General features: G+C 48.6%; 2 protein-coding genes across 2 annotated transcripts in view; one reads left to right on the plus strand and one right to left on the minus strand.

The window, feature by feature from the left end:
• The window catches only part of P4HTM (prolyl 4-hydroxylase, transmembrane), a 215,979-nt gene that overhangs the window by 52,005 nt on the left and 147,150 nt on the right, over window positions 1–16,824 (plus strand). The gene's annotated exons all lie outside the window — the stretch shown is intronic.
• The window catches only part of LOC147693077 (secreted frizzled-related protein 5-like), a 31,371-nt gene continuing 16,285 nt past the window's right edge, over window positions 1,739–16,824 (minus strand). The window contains exons 3-4 of the mRNA XM_086936878.1: window positions 12,282–12,368; window positions 1,739–2,055 (exon numbers count right to left, since the gene is read on the minus strand). Of these exons, the coding sequence (XP_086793004.1) occupies window positions 1,739–2,055; window positions 12,282–12,368 (404 nt within the window). The remainder of the gene's footprint in view (window positions 2,056–12,281; window positions 12,369–16,824) is intronic.

Below are 16,824 nucleotides of genomic sequence, written 5' to 3' on the forward strand. Positions count from 1 at the left end.
GTTGTGGGAATCAATGGTGAGGGTTCTGATGACTGAGAACTTCAACTATTGGTAAGAAACGTTTTCACAGCCTGTCTCCCTCCTGGAGCTTGGGTTTCTCCTCTCATTGGGCATTTTTGAATGGAAAAAAAAAACCATTTGTTACCAACTTTTTTAATTCTGTTATTTCACAGAATAAAGTCAGCAAATTCCGCCTCAGTCACGTAAGTCCATGATCTGCCAGATCCTTAACATCCATTTTTTGGGGAAATGCTTCCATGAGTGAGCCCCTCACATTATTACAAATAAGTAGGACCGACTTCTGCTGTGCTGGAGGTGGTGCTCGTATGGCCATAATAAACAGAACGTGGTGCAAATACCAAAGAGACACCGATGGAAAGGAGGGCTTCTCTACAGGGGCAAAGAATGACCATGAAACAGTAATTAGAAAATGTAACAGCTCTAAAGATATAATCAGATTTAAAAATCATTAAGAGCCAGCAGCGGTGACCAGCGCACAAGGGGTGATCCCACCCCAGAGCCTCACTGTTCTTCTGTAAGTTGGTGTTTAATACATAGGATCACTGATAGTAGCACCTAAGGTCTCCCGCTTTCACACTAGCACTTAGCTAAGGATAATATACTTCTAATCGGCTTTGGAATTTTCTTTTTTTTAATCACAAAGCTTTGTGTCAGTGCAGATAGTGAGGATTAGGGCATTAGACTAGCGAGCAGCATGCCGCGACTGGACATGAACGAAGGGTGGGGTGCTGAGCCCTGGTTTACCAGAGCCCTTGGATTGACTCCATTTTGTCTGCTGGCCAGTGTGTCATATCATCAGACTGTGATTGGAGTGTTTAATGGGCTGTAGCGCAGATCCTTTGTGTAAACAGGACATTTGCCAATCCTGACAGCAGCCCTGGCACCAGGTGCCTGTTAGACTCAGAAGTACTTAATGGCCAAAGTGTTTCTAGGTTTCGAAGCCTTGAAAGGGCTTTGTGGCTGCCTCAGTGTGCGGCTGACAGTGAAACCGAACACATTGCCTCAGATAGCCAGACTGCCCCATCTCTCACAGGCACAGTTGTTGAACTTGTTTAATGCATACTCTTAAACCGTTCATATTTATTAACAATAACCTCCTTTTGGCTTAACCCTCTATTTACTCGCTCCTACGCTAAGCAGCATTCTGACGCAGAATGCTCATTTCGGATAAATGCCCATTAACGGGCTCTTCAATTGCTATGCATGTAGGCATTATTCTATGGTTGAAAAGCACATTCGAGAAGGTGCCATGTTTTCTTTTAAAGAAGAAATGCTTTAGAGTGGTTAGAAACAATCCTTTTTTTGTGATAAATCTTTACCATAATCCTTCCCAATAATTGAAGGCACGTAATTTCCCAAATATTGAGAGCTATGTAAATGCACAGGTAAAGTAACCGTGTTCGTGGCACAGCAGACCAGTGTCATTTTTTTTTGTTGCCTTGTGGGTAGTTAGTTGAGAAAAATATACCATAAAAGGTCCTCATTTTCTTAAGTGCATTATAAATCAGTTTCTATCTGAATATTTCGCCTCTGTTTCTAGAATATGAAATCGACAAGTTGTAAAGGTCCACAGTATGGATCCTGTGCTGCCAACAATAGGCTCGGTCAGTCTTGCGTTGGGCGAGCCAGGAAGCCTCCAAGAGGAATACAGCTTTGTAAGTCTCGCTGTCCTCCAGCCCGCTGCACGTTCTGTTGTTCATGCCTCGACTGTAGACCGCTAAGATCTGCACCTGTGCGCCTTCCACTTTCTCACCGCCGACTGCAGATGTTTGTTCTTCCTCTGCCACGAGAAGGCCTTGTTGACGATGATCCTGTTGCCTTGCACCTCCCCGCTGATGATGTATACTCCTGAGCGCGTGCCCCGCATGATGTTTTGGACGCAGGTTGCGTCCAGGTCGAGCCACTGCTGGAGCCTGGGTAGGATCTCAGTCTTGATCAGAGGTCCATGCTTCAGAACCTCCACCCTGGAGTCCATGTCGAAGTCAAAAAGCGTGGGTGATGTCATATTCTTCTTCGAGATCTTGATCTTTATCGCTGGAAAAGTCAGATATCGTAAATATAGTATTTTTAATGAGCACATTCAGCAAAATGCAGAGCACAAGGTCAAAGAATCTGGTTTCAGAAAAAGCTGCCAATATTTAAACTTCATTTTCAGCATTTGCATTCACTATCTGCGCATAGTCAAGAGTTTCGAGTATAAATCCTTCAGTTAAATTGAGGTCATATAAATGATCTTCACTCAGTAAAACTATGCATGGAATACATCTCTTTAGAACATTTGACTAACCAATCAGAAGACCAGGATTACTCAATTCTTAATTCAGAATAAGTGACGAGGAATGGATCTAACATAAATCATAGAAACATAATACTAGGATAACCTTTCTTCAAGCCAAGTGATTTCGGACCCGGTCACCCTGATGTAACTTTACACATGTTCCTGTGCCTTTCACCTTAACCTGTCTAAAAACTACGTGGTGGTCCCCAGCTGTGTGTAAAAATTGAGTCATTGCATAATGTTGAACATTCCAGAGTGAACCTGCTTGTGATGCTCTTTCTTCTTGTCACTTTTGCTGTAACTCAGGTAACAGATTTGAAAGAAGTCACGACCCTTTTCACCCGGTAGAATCCTTCCAGCACACAAGATGTATCTGCACACTTTGCACACCTTGGGACCATTAGTAGGACATCTGTGATCCCCATAATGTTCACCTCTACTTCCAGACCTCCAAGTGAGATGTTCAAAAAACAAAATGTCCCCCAGAATATCTCTTCTGAGACACTTGCTCAGGTGCTCCTCAGAAATGTTCTAGTCCTTTGCTCTAGGTAAGCTCCATAACAGTGGTACCTCTCGGTCCACTGTCCCCTTGTGGCTTTTTTCCATCAACCTCATTGGTTTAGGAACCTGGAATGAATCATTCTGAATCATGGAGCCAGGAAGCCACTTGAGGCACTGCAACCCATCACAAAACATAACGCATGACAGTCCCTGCAGGCTGCACCTTGCAAGAGCATTTATCAATATTCTGTGACCCCCATACCCGGCGATGAAATATTGGTTCAGACATGTCCGAAGCAGGCAGGACCCTTTTGTGAGTTGAAAACAGACCACCTCAGCTGGTTTCACTCTACTGACTACCTGCTACCCATGTAGGCAAGTTCTTAGCGCCCCACATTGGGGTAGTAAGCGCTACATAAGTGCTGCAATACAATACAATACACTAAAGCTGCATACATTGGGGAAGCAGGCACTGAGAACTGTTCCGCAGTTTTTATTGAGTCTGGCATTAGCCACCGCCGCCACCATCACCGCCTAGTTCTGTTAAATGCCATGTGTAACTATTGGCAAGGTGTTTTTTCTGATTTAAAACATTTTTTGCCAATTTTATTTTTATATTGGGGAGAGTCTGGCAACAACCCCCCCCCCACCCTTCAAACAATAAAGTTATACAAAATGTTATGTTATGTTATGTTATACCGGGGTTTTATATAGCGTACGGCTACTCGAAAGAGTGTCCCGACGCTTTGCATTGCGCACCAAACTCATAACATAACAGGAAAAAACAAATAAAAGGCAGAGAGAAGGAAACCAGACAAGGCCAGAAAAACTAAGAAGTAAAAAGCCAGGTTTTGAGCCCCTTCCTGAAAGCCAACAGGTTTGGAGTGCTGCGCAGGGCCACAGGCAGCTTATTCCACAACTGGAGCGCCAATAATTTGAAAGAGCGGCCTCCAATACGTGCTCTCTTCACACGAGGCACCGCAGCAAGAAACAAGGATTCTGACCTCAGCGACCTGGCTGGATGGTAGAAGGTCAGCCTTTTTTGGAGGTATTTCGCTCCGGAGGCGTGCAAGGCTTTGCGTGCCAGAGTAAGAGTCTTAAAGATTATCCGCTTCCGGACAGGGAGCCAGTGCAGTGCCTCCAGGAGGCCCGAGGCTCTGGCACGGCGAGATAATCCAAAGATGGCCCGTGCTGCCGAATTCTGGACCACCTGTAACCGTTGAAGCAGGTATTCTGGCAGGCCGAGATAAAGAATGTTAGAGTAGTCAATTCTCGAACCTATGATCGCCTGCACCGTGATCTTCCTGTGTTCCTCCGATAACAGGGGGAGAAACTTACGCAACATCCGGAGGAGGCCAAAGCGGGTGCCAGTGAGACCGATTACCTGTGAGCGCAGTGTGAGGCCATTGTCGATCTTAATCCCAAGGTTTTTTGCCACCTGGGACGAACTTGCTGGTGGAAACATGTTCTCCGGCCACCACACTTTCCAGTCCGGATCCGAACTGCATCCGAAAAAGAGGACCTCGGATTTATCCGAGTTGCACTTGAGGCTGTTATGTTGGAACCACTGAAACACAGCCTCAAGGCAACCCTGGATCCTACCTCCATCGAAATCCGCACCCCTCTCACAGGTGAAGAGGAGCTGGGTGTCATCGGCGTAGGAAACGATCTGAGCCCCGAAAGACTCCGCCAGAGCCGCCAGAGGGGTCATGAAGATGTTAAATAGAGTTGGGCTCAATACTGAGCCCTGAGGAACTCCGACACCCAATGGCGACATCTCGGCGGAGCAAGCAGAAGCCCAGACCGTTTGTCGACGGCCTGCCAGGAACGAACGAAACCACTGGAGCACCGTCCCCCGGAGACCAATCTCTGAGAGTCTTGCAAGAAGACCCTCATGGGGGACGGTGTTGAAGGCCGCCGACAGATCTAACATCACCAGCATCGCCCTGCCACCCGAATCCAGCACCTCCTTAATCGCCTCCGAGACTTCCAGGAGAGCTGTTTCTGTGCTAAGATTGGAGCGGAAACCCGATTGGGTGGGGTGCAGTAGGTCGTGGGACTCCAGGTAATCGGCAAGCACCTTGTGTACATGCTTTTCAATGACCTTCGCAAAAGCAGGCAGGAGCGAGATAGGCCTATAATTCGCCAACACCTCCGCATCCAAACCGGGCTTTTTGAGCAAGGGGATAATCATCGCCTGCTTCCAGGACTGGGGAACCACACCCTGTGCAAGCGAACAATTCAGCAGGGGGTTCACATAAGGATTAATGGTGGCTGCCATTTTTGCCAGAAATTTTGCGGGGCAGGCATCCCGGGGGGAACCTGATTTAAGACAAGCCAACAGATCGAATGAAGCGTTCATGGAGAGAGGAGGAAAAACTGCCAAGTCCACACCTGCACTGGGCAGGGTAACAGCGGCATTCTCCGCCCGACCGGGCGTCTCAGGCTCCTGCACAGGGAAAGAGTCCTGGATCCGTTGGATCTTAGAGGTAAAAAAGTCCGCGATCGCCCTGACCCAAGGCGCAGGAGGGGGGGGGTGTTGGGGGTCTGAGTTGGTGCCGCGCGTGAAGTTGTAAACTCCAGCACAATGGCGAAAAGCTCCTTACAGGAATTGGAGGCAGCTTCAATTTTTCTCGCGAAATAAGCCTTCTTCTCCGAAAGGATATCCCGATGATAAGCTTTCGCCAAAGATCTGTAGGCGAGTTTCGCTGTCGAGTCGTATTTCACGCGCCATGCTCTTTCCGCTATCTTGCATTGCCGACGTGAAGCCGCCAATGCATCCGTAAACCAAGGGGCGGATGCACCCTTGTCAAGTTTGCGGGGGGGTCTCAGAGGAGCAAGATCATTTAACCTTTCTAAGAGCCAGGCCTGCAGTCGCTCAACATCCTCCTCGAAGTCCCCAGTCAAAACACAGGGGTGGTCCGCGCAAGAATGTGCCAGCAGTTCCGGGGTGACCCGGTGGAGAGCACTGAATCCCGCGGAAGCCTGCCGGGGGGCACCGGAAGGCTTCCTGACTTCAGAAAGATAAAATTTCACCAGCCTGTGATCAGACCAAAGCACCTGAATAGGAGCCAACATCTCTATGGGGGTCGTAGAGAAAGTAAGATCTAGGGTATGTCCCTTCTCATGGGTCGGACCAACGTGATAGGGTACCAGGCCCAGAGGGGCTGTGACATCCATCATTTTAATTGCGTCGGCATCCATTTCGACGTCCATATGGACATTAAAGTCCCCGGCGACGATACAATGCTCTGACGTGAGTAACAGGGATGAGGTCACCGACTGGAACTCTTCAAAAAAAGAGCCTGTGGGCCCTGGCGGACGATAAACAAGAAGACCTTTCACCGATTGATGTGGTGAAAGGACAATAACAAAGGCAAGGGATTCGCAATCCTTAATCCCGTCGGAGGGAATGATGGTACAGGTGGCACTTTTGTTTACTATCAGTGCAACCCCACCTCCGCGCCCCTTCGGCCTGTCCTGCCTGAAGATGTTATACTCTGGCGGGATAGCAGTGGCAATATCTGGGTTGGACGCCTCACCGAGCCACGTCTCGGTGAGCATCAGAAACAGTGGTTTTTCTGACTTCAACAGATCGAAGATATCGAGAGCATGCCGGCCGAGAGATCTAGTATTAAGCAGTAAGCCCAGATGTTTGACGCTGACTGCCGCCTTCTGCGGCGCACCGACCAGATGTTTCTGCGGGCGCCAGCCACACTCGGGACAGCAATGCTTGCCCTTGTGGCGCGCAGGAAATACCGTACGACATGAGCCAATACTATGCTGCCATGAGCGAAGTTCCGCTCCCGAGTAGTGGAGCATAGTGCCCACATATACAAGCAAAATACAAAATAAAGCCCGGTCCTGCCCGTCGCCTCGGACGTCTCCGGGACGCTGACGGGCAGGACTCTGGCACGACTCCGGCTAAGCGACGGCGTCCCCCTGCGCATTCCCGCTGCGCAGGAGAGGACGACTTTAAATAGGCGTCTCCCAAAACCACTCGAGCGTCGGGACGCTCCAAGATGGCGCCCGCGCTCAAACACACTCACCCCAAACAAAGATGGCGCCCACGAATGTTCAGCCCCGGGACCCGGACCCGCCAAATGGCGGTGAGTTTTCCAAAATTAAATGCGAGTGAGGGGACAGGAGCCCAGTGAGGCGGTAAGTAAAAACAGGGATTAAAAAACCTAAAGGAACGAAAATAGGCAAAAGGTAGTTTTAAAATATTCAGTTGTTAGAGCCAGATGGCAGCGCGACCTGCGCTAGTGCAGCAATGATCAGGACGCCTGATAATGCAAGTCCGCCTTAAATAGGCGTCTCCCAAAACCACTCGAGCGTCGGGACGCTCCAAGATGGCGCCCGCGCTCAAACACACTCACCCCAAACAAAGATGGCGCCCACGAATGTTCAGCCCCGGGACCCGGATCCGCCAAATGGCGGTGAGTTTTCCAAAATTAAATGCGAGTGAGGGGACAGGAGCCCAGTGAGGCGGTAAGTAAAAACAGGGGTTAAAAAACCTAAAGGAACGAAAATAGGCAAAAGGTAGTTTTAAAATATTCAGTTGTTAGAGCCAGATGGCAGCGCGACCTGCGCTAGTGCAGCAATGATCAGGACGCCTGATAATGCAAGTCCGCCTTAAATAGGCGTCTCCCAAAACCACTCGAGCGTCGGGACGCTCCAAGATGGCGCCCGCGCTCAAACACACTCACCCCAAACAAAGATGGCGCCCACGAATGTTCAGCCCCGGGACCCGGACCCGCCAAATGGCGGTGAGTTTTCCAAAATTAAATGCGAGTGAGGGGACAGGAGCCCAGTGAGGCGGTAAGTAAAAACAGGGGTTAAAAAACCTAAAGGAACGAAAATAGGCAAAAGGTAGTTTTAAAATATTCAGTTGTTAGAGCCAGATGGCAGCGCGACCTGCGCTAGTACAGCAATGATCAGGACGCCTGATAATGCAAGTCCGCCTTAAATAGGCGTCTCCCAAAACCACTCGAGCGTCTGGACGCTCCAAGATGGCGCCCGCGCTCAAACACACTCACCCCAAACAAAGATGACGCCCACGAATGTTCAGCCCCGGGACCCGGACCCGCCAAATGGCGGTGAGTTTTCCAAAATTAAATGCGAGTGAGGGCACAGGAGCCCAGTGAGGCGGTAAGTAAAAACAGGGGTTAAAAAACCTAAAGGAACGAAAATAGGCAAAAGGTAGTTTTAAAATATTCAGTTGTTAGAGCCAGATGGCAGCGCGACCTGCGCTAGTGCAGCAATGATCAGGACGCCTGATAATGCAAGTCCGCCTTAAATAGGCGTCTCCCAAAACCACTCGAGCGTCGGGACGCTCCAAGATGGCGCCCGCGCTCAAACACACTCACCCCTAACAAAGATGGCGCCCACGAATGTTCAGCCCCGGGACCCGGACCCGCCAAATGGCGCTGAGTTTTCCAAAATTAAATGCGAGTGAGGGGACAGGAGCCCAGTGAGGCGGTAAGTAAAAACAGGGGTTAAAAAACCTAAAGGAACGAAAATAGGCAAAAGGTAGTTTTAAAATATTCAGTTGTTAGAGCCAGATGGCAGCGCGACCTGCGCTAGTGCAGCAATGATCAGCCATGACGAAACAAAATGAGCTTTAACAAAACCAAGAGGCTGGCCACCAACTCCACACCTGCTTGTTGATGTTGTGCCCCTGCTCCTTTAAGGGACCAGGTTTGCACTGCAGGTATTTTTAAAAAGCATGTTCTGTCCCTTGCACGCCCTGCTGTGTGTAACCAGAGTAATAAAGTGAAAAATGCTGTGTTCATATTTATGTGTTGACCTGTGTGTGCTTCATGGTGAAGGGTAAGGTTTGTGCAGCTTAGGCAGAGCATAGAACCGCTCTTGTCACAGCACTGTCTGCGCCGTGAGTGGGTGCAGTCACACCAGGGCTGACGTTCTCCCAGGGAGAAAGAGGCAACAGCCCACTCAACCACATCAACCGTGCCCTCAAACTGTACACGAGATCCCAACTTTCAAAGTACAACCGACCTGGAGCTGCAAGGAATGCAAACCTTGTATGGGCAGCTAGCTTGTACCAAGACCGTGCTTAATGCGTCTTCCCTCTGACCCACAAACCCAGTTAGATCCAGCAAACCATGCATGGACAGCTAGCTTGTACCAAGACCCTACTTGAAGAGCCTTTTCTCTCACCAACAAACCCACTATAATCCAACAAACCATGCTTGGACAGTTAGTTATTACCAAAACCTTTCTTAATGCGTCTTCTCTCTGACCCAAAAATCTAGTAAGACCCAGCTAATTGTGTCTCTGGGGCCAGTGGTGCCCAACACGTGATTTATCTTCTTTTTTTTTGGGGTGGGGGAATTTAGGGCACCACATGGTTCCCCATTGTTCTTCGGGCTGGAGTCAAATGAGGGAATAGGGTATTCATTTTGTTGCTCTTGGCCCTTCTGGCAGGTTCACCCCTGAACTTTTTGCCTGGTATTATTAAATAATTATAGTGATTTCTGGTCTTTGCGCACTTTGACACTGTGGCGCAGTATAAAGTGCGTGCGCTCGCTGAGTGAATGTGTGAGATTGGCCTGCCCTCCCAAAGGAATGCATGGGGAATGTCTGTGTCCCTGGTAGTTCCTGATGCGTGAGGTGTGCATGCTCGAGTTTGGTATGTGCGGACTCGTGTGATTGAATGCTGCGCAATGATGTATGCGGCATGTATGTGTCTAGTGTGGAAGTGCCACTTCTAGACATGGGTGTGCGTGTGCAGTGAGTGTGCTGGCACGTGATTGGCTGGAGCTGGCTGGTGAGCCTGGCTCCAGGAGTCTGGATGGGTCTGCCTGGTGGTGAGTGTGGAGATTAGCTTGCTGATGGCTGGGGAGGAGTGCACCTGGGTCCTGAATAGGGCTGGGCTTTCCCCACACAATGCTGGCTCCGCCCCTGTGGTGCGTCTAATGTCCCTAGCCCTGCCAGTGAATAGAGTGAGGGGCTGAGCACATCAAGGGTGCTCCCAGACCAGCTGCGACTGGTTCTTCCCCCACCCTGCACTTTAGACTAAGGATTTCTCTGTATAAAAGGAGGCTGTGACCTCTTGTCAAATGTTCTTGTTTCTGACTGGAATCTACCAGGGGCATGCTGCTGCTGGGGCCCAGGGGAAGGCTTGCCTCCCTGGGCCCTGCCCAGCCCCTGGATATCCTGGACTTTTTTCATTGCTGAGGAGCTGGTTACTCCATTTCCTTGCCCCAGGACCTTGCTGCATCTGCATTAGCACCCTGAAAGTGCTTTCCTCGTTATTCCAGGACCTCTGGTTCCCTTTAGCGCCCTGGGAGCGCTGTGGGCCTCATGCCCGCTTATTTTTGACTCCCCACGGCAGGTGCCCACCCTGCATCTCACCGAGCCGGTTAACGAGTTGCGGCGAGGGTGCCCACCCCACTTATTCGCCGTCTTTGTGCCCCTTAGCGCTTAGGAGCGCTTTCTTTTAAATTATGCTTAGCCGTTTTTATTATATTTAAATCGGGTGCCCACCCAGGATCGAGCCGAGAATCGTCTCCGCCGCCCGCCGGCCTGTAGCAGGAAGTCAGGCAGGCCGGGGGCGGGACCGGGGGACAACAGGAAGTCGACGTACTTCCTCCGGGGCTCCCAGGAGGAGGGAGAGCCCCGGAGTGCAGGAGCAGAGTTGCGGCCGTCAGCGGAGTTCCCGTCTGGAAGGGAGAGCCCCGCCCGCCGCACCAAGCCCGAGGTGCAGCACCAGAGCAGAGTCTGCCGTGGTGGTCTCTGACTGACTTTGGCGCGAGCCCTGGCCAGCCAGGGATCCCATTTCTAACACATTTATTATTAATTTGACTCTTCTTTCCTGCTTTTCCTCTCTATTCGCATTAGCATTATCCCTGCAAAGATGTATGACTAGAACGAGTGAAGAACTGAGACGCTTCACGAGCCCTGTTGAAGAGGGAGCTTTGGCGTAAACACATCTGCGAAGACCACATGCGACCAGTGGATAGAACATTTGTGTGCGTCTGTTGAAAAGTGACCAAACTTCTACTGTTGTCTAAAACCATGCTCTTCTGGGTGTTGTGGTCCCCTAGGTTACAGCGAGGGCTGTCTCTGGTGTACTACACTTAACGTGTATTTGTAAAGCGCACGTTCACCCAGAAAGGTATCTGAATAATAGATTTTTGTTGCTACCTAACTCAATGGCACTCATTTTATCAACCCCAAATGGGTGAATGGCTGAGTAAACCTGCGACCATGAGGTCAAGCACAAGCCCTTACAGTGGACACATTAATCCACTAAACCACCAGACCTGGACCTGGCTCGCGGCCCGGCTCACGGCTGCTACAATGATGCAATGGTTGATTTTTTCTCTCTGCCGGCAAGAAGCACATCAGGAGAGAAGTCCTCACCCAATAGCCAAGATGGGTGCCACTCCAGGACACAACAATCTTTTGATGTTCAGTGTTTCGTGTGGGCAGCTCACCAGGTCCTGTGCTCGCTTTGTGTTCTGCTGCAGGAAGCCCATTGTCTACATTAAGAATAAATCACTTAGAGGTATCTGGATGGAAAGGGAAAAACACAATGGAAGAACTAGACAGGTCCTAGCGCAAGTAGGAATCTGTGGGGCGGGCCCTGCTGGCCTCACTCCTGGAGCTGTTTAACATACTCGCATGCCATCCCCTGCGATCAGAAAGGGACATCCTGGTGCCTTGTGGTTCACATGGGAAGTGACCCCTGGGCCTAGGAAGAGCTGAAACTACACCCTCTTTGAACGCAGAAAAAAGTGAATGTTTACATCATTTCATTTGACACAACTACAGGATCATGGGCAATACTGCTGCGTACATGTAAACAGACCAGAGAGTAATAAAGAAGAACATTTCTAAAATACTTCTACATCAAATAAAAAACCGAAAATTCAAGTTTCCACTAAATGCAATCGAGAGAAGCAAATTCGTGCTGCTCTAATGTTCTTAAACTCCCCCCCCCCCCCCCCCCCACCCCAAATAAGATTTCTGGAATTGCAGGACAGGGTACCAAAAACTGAATTACAGCTGGAAGGCTTCCTCCCAGCGAGTTCTGATGCACTCCCCACAAATGGATCGTAAGAGCTGGCTCAGATAGACCTGCCCCTGCCAATACCCTTCACCACCCGTCGATCAGCAGTCTAATGCCAGCCCAGATGCCCTCGATCTCCCCACTGCCCCTACTTGGCCTCATGGCTGCCATGAGTTTCTGCTCGCCTTAGGATGCTCAAGCACTATCTTTTCTTGATGCCATTTTTTCTGAAGGAACATTTAAAAAAGTCTTGCCGTCTGACTCACGGCAGGACCCTTCAATACATGTCCCCGCTTCTAATACCGTTTGAAAGATACAACATATTCAAATTTGAGAGACACAAGCCGACGGGACACGCTCCCCACGTCTACTCCTCCTCGCAGACATACACAGAACACTGTTCTTTCTGGAACTAGTGGTGATAGACATAAAAGAAATACTTACAGAAGTCATGGGCACAGAAGGTGTCCAGGATCTCTTTGGTAGAACTCGATTCTTCAAGCTCACAGTCCCGGCAGCTCGCTCGCGGCACTGCTGTAACAAAGGGCAACATTAAAGTAGACCACAAAAATGCAACTGCAGTAACACTATTTAATTTTCATTCATAGCTGCTTAAGAGAGAACCCTCCATTCACGAATCATCCATCTAGCACCAGTGAGCTGCTTGCGCGTCTTCCGGATCATCATCAATAGGAGGAAAGAGCAGCTCAACATGGCTACTCACAGCCTCTGTTAGTTGTCAAATCCTAAGGAATGTAGATTTTACCTAGCACCTCAAAACGTCAAATGGAGAACCCGGAGAGGGTGTACCCCAAGGGGGTGGTGAGAGACACGGGAAGGGGAGGAGGGTATTTATTGTGAGTTTGTGGCTGAAGCCAGTGCCTAATTTGTAAAAGAATAAGTACTTGGCTTGAAGTTTCATTCAGAATCCTGCGGCCAGCACTATCAAAGGTTAGAGTCACGAATACCAAGGCTGCGTAGTTTTGATTCAACCTTATGCATCTTTTATCCACTACCCAATACTTCCTGCTTTATCTATTCTTGTAGGCTCCCTGCTTTTCTCCCTTTCTCACGTTTTTCCGATTTTTTCCCCCTTTTGTGTTTTTCTCTGTCTTGCTCTGGATCAAGGTTTTTTTGTAGGAAAAATAAGCTCTGGTCCCCTAAATTGGGTGCCGGTGGGCCCCACCTGCAATCACTGGGTCATATTATGCGTTGCTTGAAGCCCACTTTGGACATACAAGAAGCCAGATTCTGGCAGCAGCAGGCTCTGCCTCTTATCTGAGTGAGCTGTGGGTATAAACTGGGGCTCTCTTGAGGCATGAACAAGAGCATAGGAGGTCAGGGTCCTCTTCAGCCCAGGGAGAGGGTATTCCAGGCTCCCATGACAGACACTCAGCGGCCACCGCCGTTAACTCTGCTATAATGTGAGGCACTGAGGAGTTGTTTGGAAGCGGCTAGTAAAGCTCCGACTGCTTGTTAAAGGCAGATTTGTGACTTCAAATGGAGAAGGGTCTTTTACATCATGTAGTTTATGTACCTGGCTAGAATTTTGCAAGAGAGCAACACCTGCTGCTATTCATCACTCACAAATACCACTCATTGGTGAGCAAGAAATCCCATTAACTGATGATCAGTAAAGAATGTCCACACTTCCTCTAAACGGCTGCAGACATGTTACCCTGTTTTGGGAAAAAACGTCCATACCTTTACACTGGTCAGTGATAGTGCCTGGTGGGAGTTAAAAACACCCTGTACTTGTTTTTTGGGGGGACAGGCCTCCACCGGATGGCGGCTACCCGAGGCGTCGTACTAGCATCATATTTTGGCAATCTGTTTTTGTTTCCCTTTCTGCTGTTATGTTTATTGTACTGATGTTTGTGCGTATTTTCCAGGAAAATGCTAATAAAAACAAGTTTTAAAAAACACCCTGTACCCCCAATGATCACCTTTAGTCACCATTCTTCAACCACTGTCCATCGTCCGTGACAGGGACGGGATACATTTAAACTGTATATGATCCAAGGAGTGATATTTTTGTGGTTTTATGTGATATTTCTGTCCATTTCCATTTTAATTGAAAGAAGCCTGGCTCTCACCATCAGTCTGATTGTGGTGTATGAGGTGATCTGCTATTTTTCGGGGTTGGCTCATGTCTGCGGACATTGACATTTTCTGGGTGCTCCGGCGAGTGTCTTGCATACACCTGCTTTCACAATCAGACAAATAGTGAGCAGCTTGCTCTGGAAGAAGACGTAGGCCGCTCTACCTTTAGGATAAGTGCGTATACTCCCTGCGAGTAACTCCTGATTACAGAGGCGCTGCCCTCACTGCCCGGTGAACGCTGGCCTGGAAGCTGAGTCTGAGGAAGGAGGTACTGCCTGGACATGATCAGGCATAGATGGTCTGATGTAAGGGGATCGGATGCACCATAATAACAGGATACCTCTTTTCTGGTTCTGAACTTTCCTCTTAGCAATCATTATCTGACTCATTGGTCCAGTTGGGTCAAGGGAGATGACCCAGGGCTACAGACCTCCAGAAAGCAATGCTTCCTTTCAATGAAAGTCAAGGACTGGAAATGAGCATCCTCGTGACATGGAGCCCCTGCAGCCATCATATGTAGGTGCTTCTGCCCTTACAGCTTTGTAACATTAGCCCAGACCCTAAAGTAGAGTGACGTTAGAACTACTCACAAGCATCTCATGTAAAACAGTTGTGGTGGAAGTGATCTTTCCCAAAGATTTTAGAAATGGTAGACAGGATGCCCTCAGTTAGATTCGGGCCAGGACCCTGGTCACTTTACAATTGTACTTTGAACTACACATAAAATCTGGGGGTGCGGATCACCGGAATCCGTCACCCTGTGGGGGAAACCCAACAGAGCGTTTCAAGAGGGTGTGGGGATGAAGCAAGGATTCTTCTTCAGGATCTTGAATGATGAGCCAGGCAGACAAAGGTCACGAGTGCTAGTGTGAAATCGTCCCTAAACCAGTCCATAAAAAGAGCAAGGTTGATTTGTAGTGTGTGTGACATCATATTCAGTTGGGGGTAGCCACAGATAGTAGCAGCTACCCTTGGCGCTTCCGGTGCTACTCCCTCGCTCAGGTGTCAGGAGCCTTGAAGGAAGTAACAGGAAGTGAAGGCAAAGAGGACTCTAACAACTGGGCTGTTAATAATAATAATAATAATAATAAAGTTTATAAAGCGCCTGGTTACACTTAAATCAGTGTGTCCTCGTGCTATGGATACAGACTATAAAAGAGCTTCAATAAGGCTCGGAGCACAAGAAGGGGCCCTCCGGATATTGGACCTGAACTACTTGGGAAATAGGTGAGTCTTCAGTTTCTGACGAAACCTCACCTCAGATGGTTCCATACGGAGCTCAATCGGAAGTGCGTTCCATTGTTTACTGGCAAGGTATCTAAATGAGCGACCGCCAATACGTGCTCTGTAAATACGCGGGACCTGGAATAGCATACGACCTAGGGATCTCAGTAGCCGCTTAGGACGATACATGGTCAGCATATTTTGTAAGTATATAGGTACCTTTCCCTGCGCAATGCGCTGTGCCATACACATAGTTTTGAACACAATACGTTCTCTCTAGTTTATCTCTTTGCTCTTACCCTAGGACACAGGAAAGAGTAGAAGGCCGGTGAGGGGTTCTGAGTGGCTCAGGGGTACCCTTGAGCCACTGAGAACCCGGGAGGGGTAGCCGGTAAGCCTTGTCTACCAAGTAGTGGCTACATGTTGACAATATCTTTTTGCAATCCAATCCCTCCCCTGGAGCCTTCTGTATCCACTGCCTCCTACTCTCAAAAATCACTTTCATTCAACTAGAAACACATACTTTGAGTTCTCAGCCTCGATTTCATGCACGCTTCTAGTGGGTGAACGGAAAGTTCCTTTTCCCTGGCTGTCCAGAACTAGTAAGTTAAACTGTGATGATTGAAGTTCAGTAAGTGACCCTAATAGATCGGAGAGTCTAGGCTGGCGAAGCATGTGCCTTCGGTTGCACTGAATGGATTGCTCCAAAACTCTGTCATGGCTCATGCATTGTTGCTGAACCCGTAGCAGTACTGATGGTGCAAACTCGCATGGATGGAGTAAACTACAAATCAAATAAAGCTTTAAACAGGAACCTATAACGGTCCCTGAGCTGCCTTTCCAATTGGGGTCCAAACTAAGGCATGTCGTCAAAGTGTTTACCTAGTAAACAAAACCCTATTTGAGATAAAACGTGAAAAATCTCATTTTAAGAAATGTTTAAGAAACAGATGACAAAAGGTTCAATTAAACCCAAATTTTGCTTGACACTTTGTTCATAACCTGATAGTTTGCTAGAACTTTTCCAAGACTCAATGATTGTGTTCCTTTGATAGTTGAGAAACCCACAATCACACTGCGTACGAGAGTAAAAACCTGTGGCAAGGTATGCCCTGCATGGGTAAAACATTGATACAGACTTAGAGCAGCATGAGCCGATGGAGGTCGATAGAATACCCCAAACACAGGCGTGTGATGCGAGTACTGGGTCCGCGATCACAGACTAGAGATAGAAAGAAAGTGACGAAATATGAGACAGTCTGGATTTGTATGGACCTTGTGAAAAACGACATGCACTGCTCCATGCATTGCCCCAGACATGAGAGTGCACAGAACTTCGAGTACAAGAAAATCCCCTGTAGGATCAACGACTTCTCAAGGCTTGAAGCTGAGCTATTTGGTGAAATTCTACATCCAGGAGCAGAAGCAGTGAGTACTGTACAAAACTGTCCAAGCTTGAAGGTGGAATTGAGGATTGGTGGTTTGGCTCATTATATTTGGAACCCTACTTGGTACGGTATATTGGATGAAAAATAGATAGGATGCAAGAGTTACTCTTTAGCAAGAATGGTTCAAGAAGCTCCATAAAATAAACTTTTGCATGTTTTACTATGAGTGCAGTGGAAATGGCATTTGACCTAATACTTTGGTCAACACAGTC

This window comes from Lissotriton vulgaris, chromosome 9, assembly GCF_964263255.1.
Source record: "Lissotriton vulgaris chromosome 9, aLisVul1.2, whole genome shotgun sequence".
Lineage (NCBI taxonomy): Eukaryota > Metazoa > Chordata > Amphibia > Caudata > Salamandridae > Lissotriton > Lissotriton vulgaris.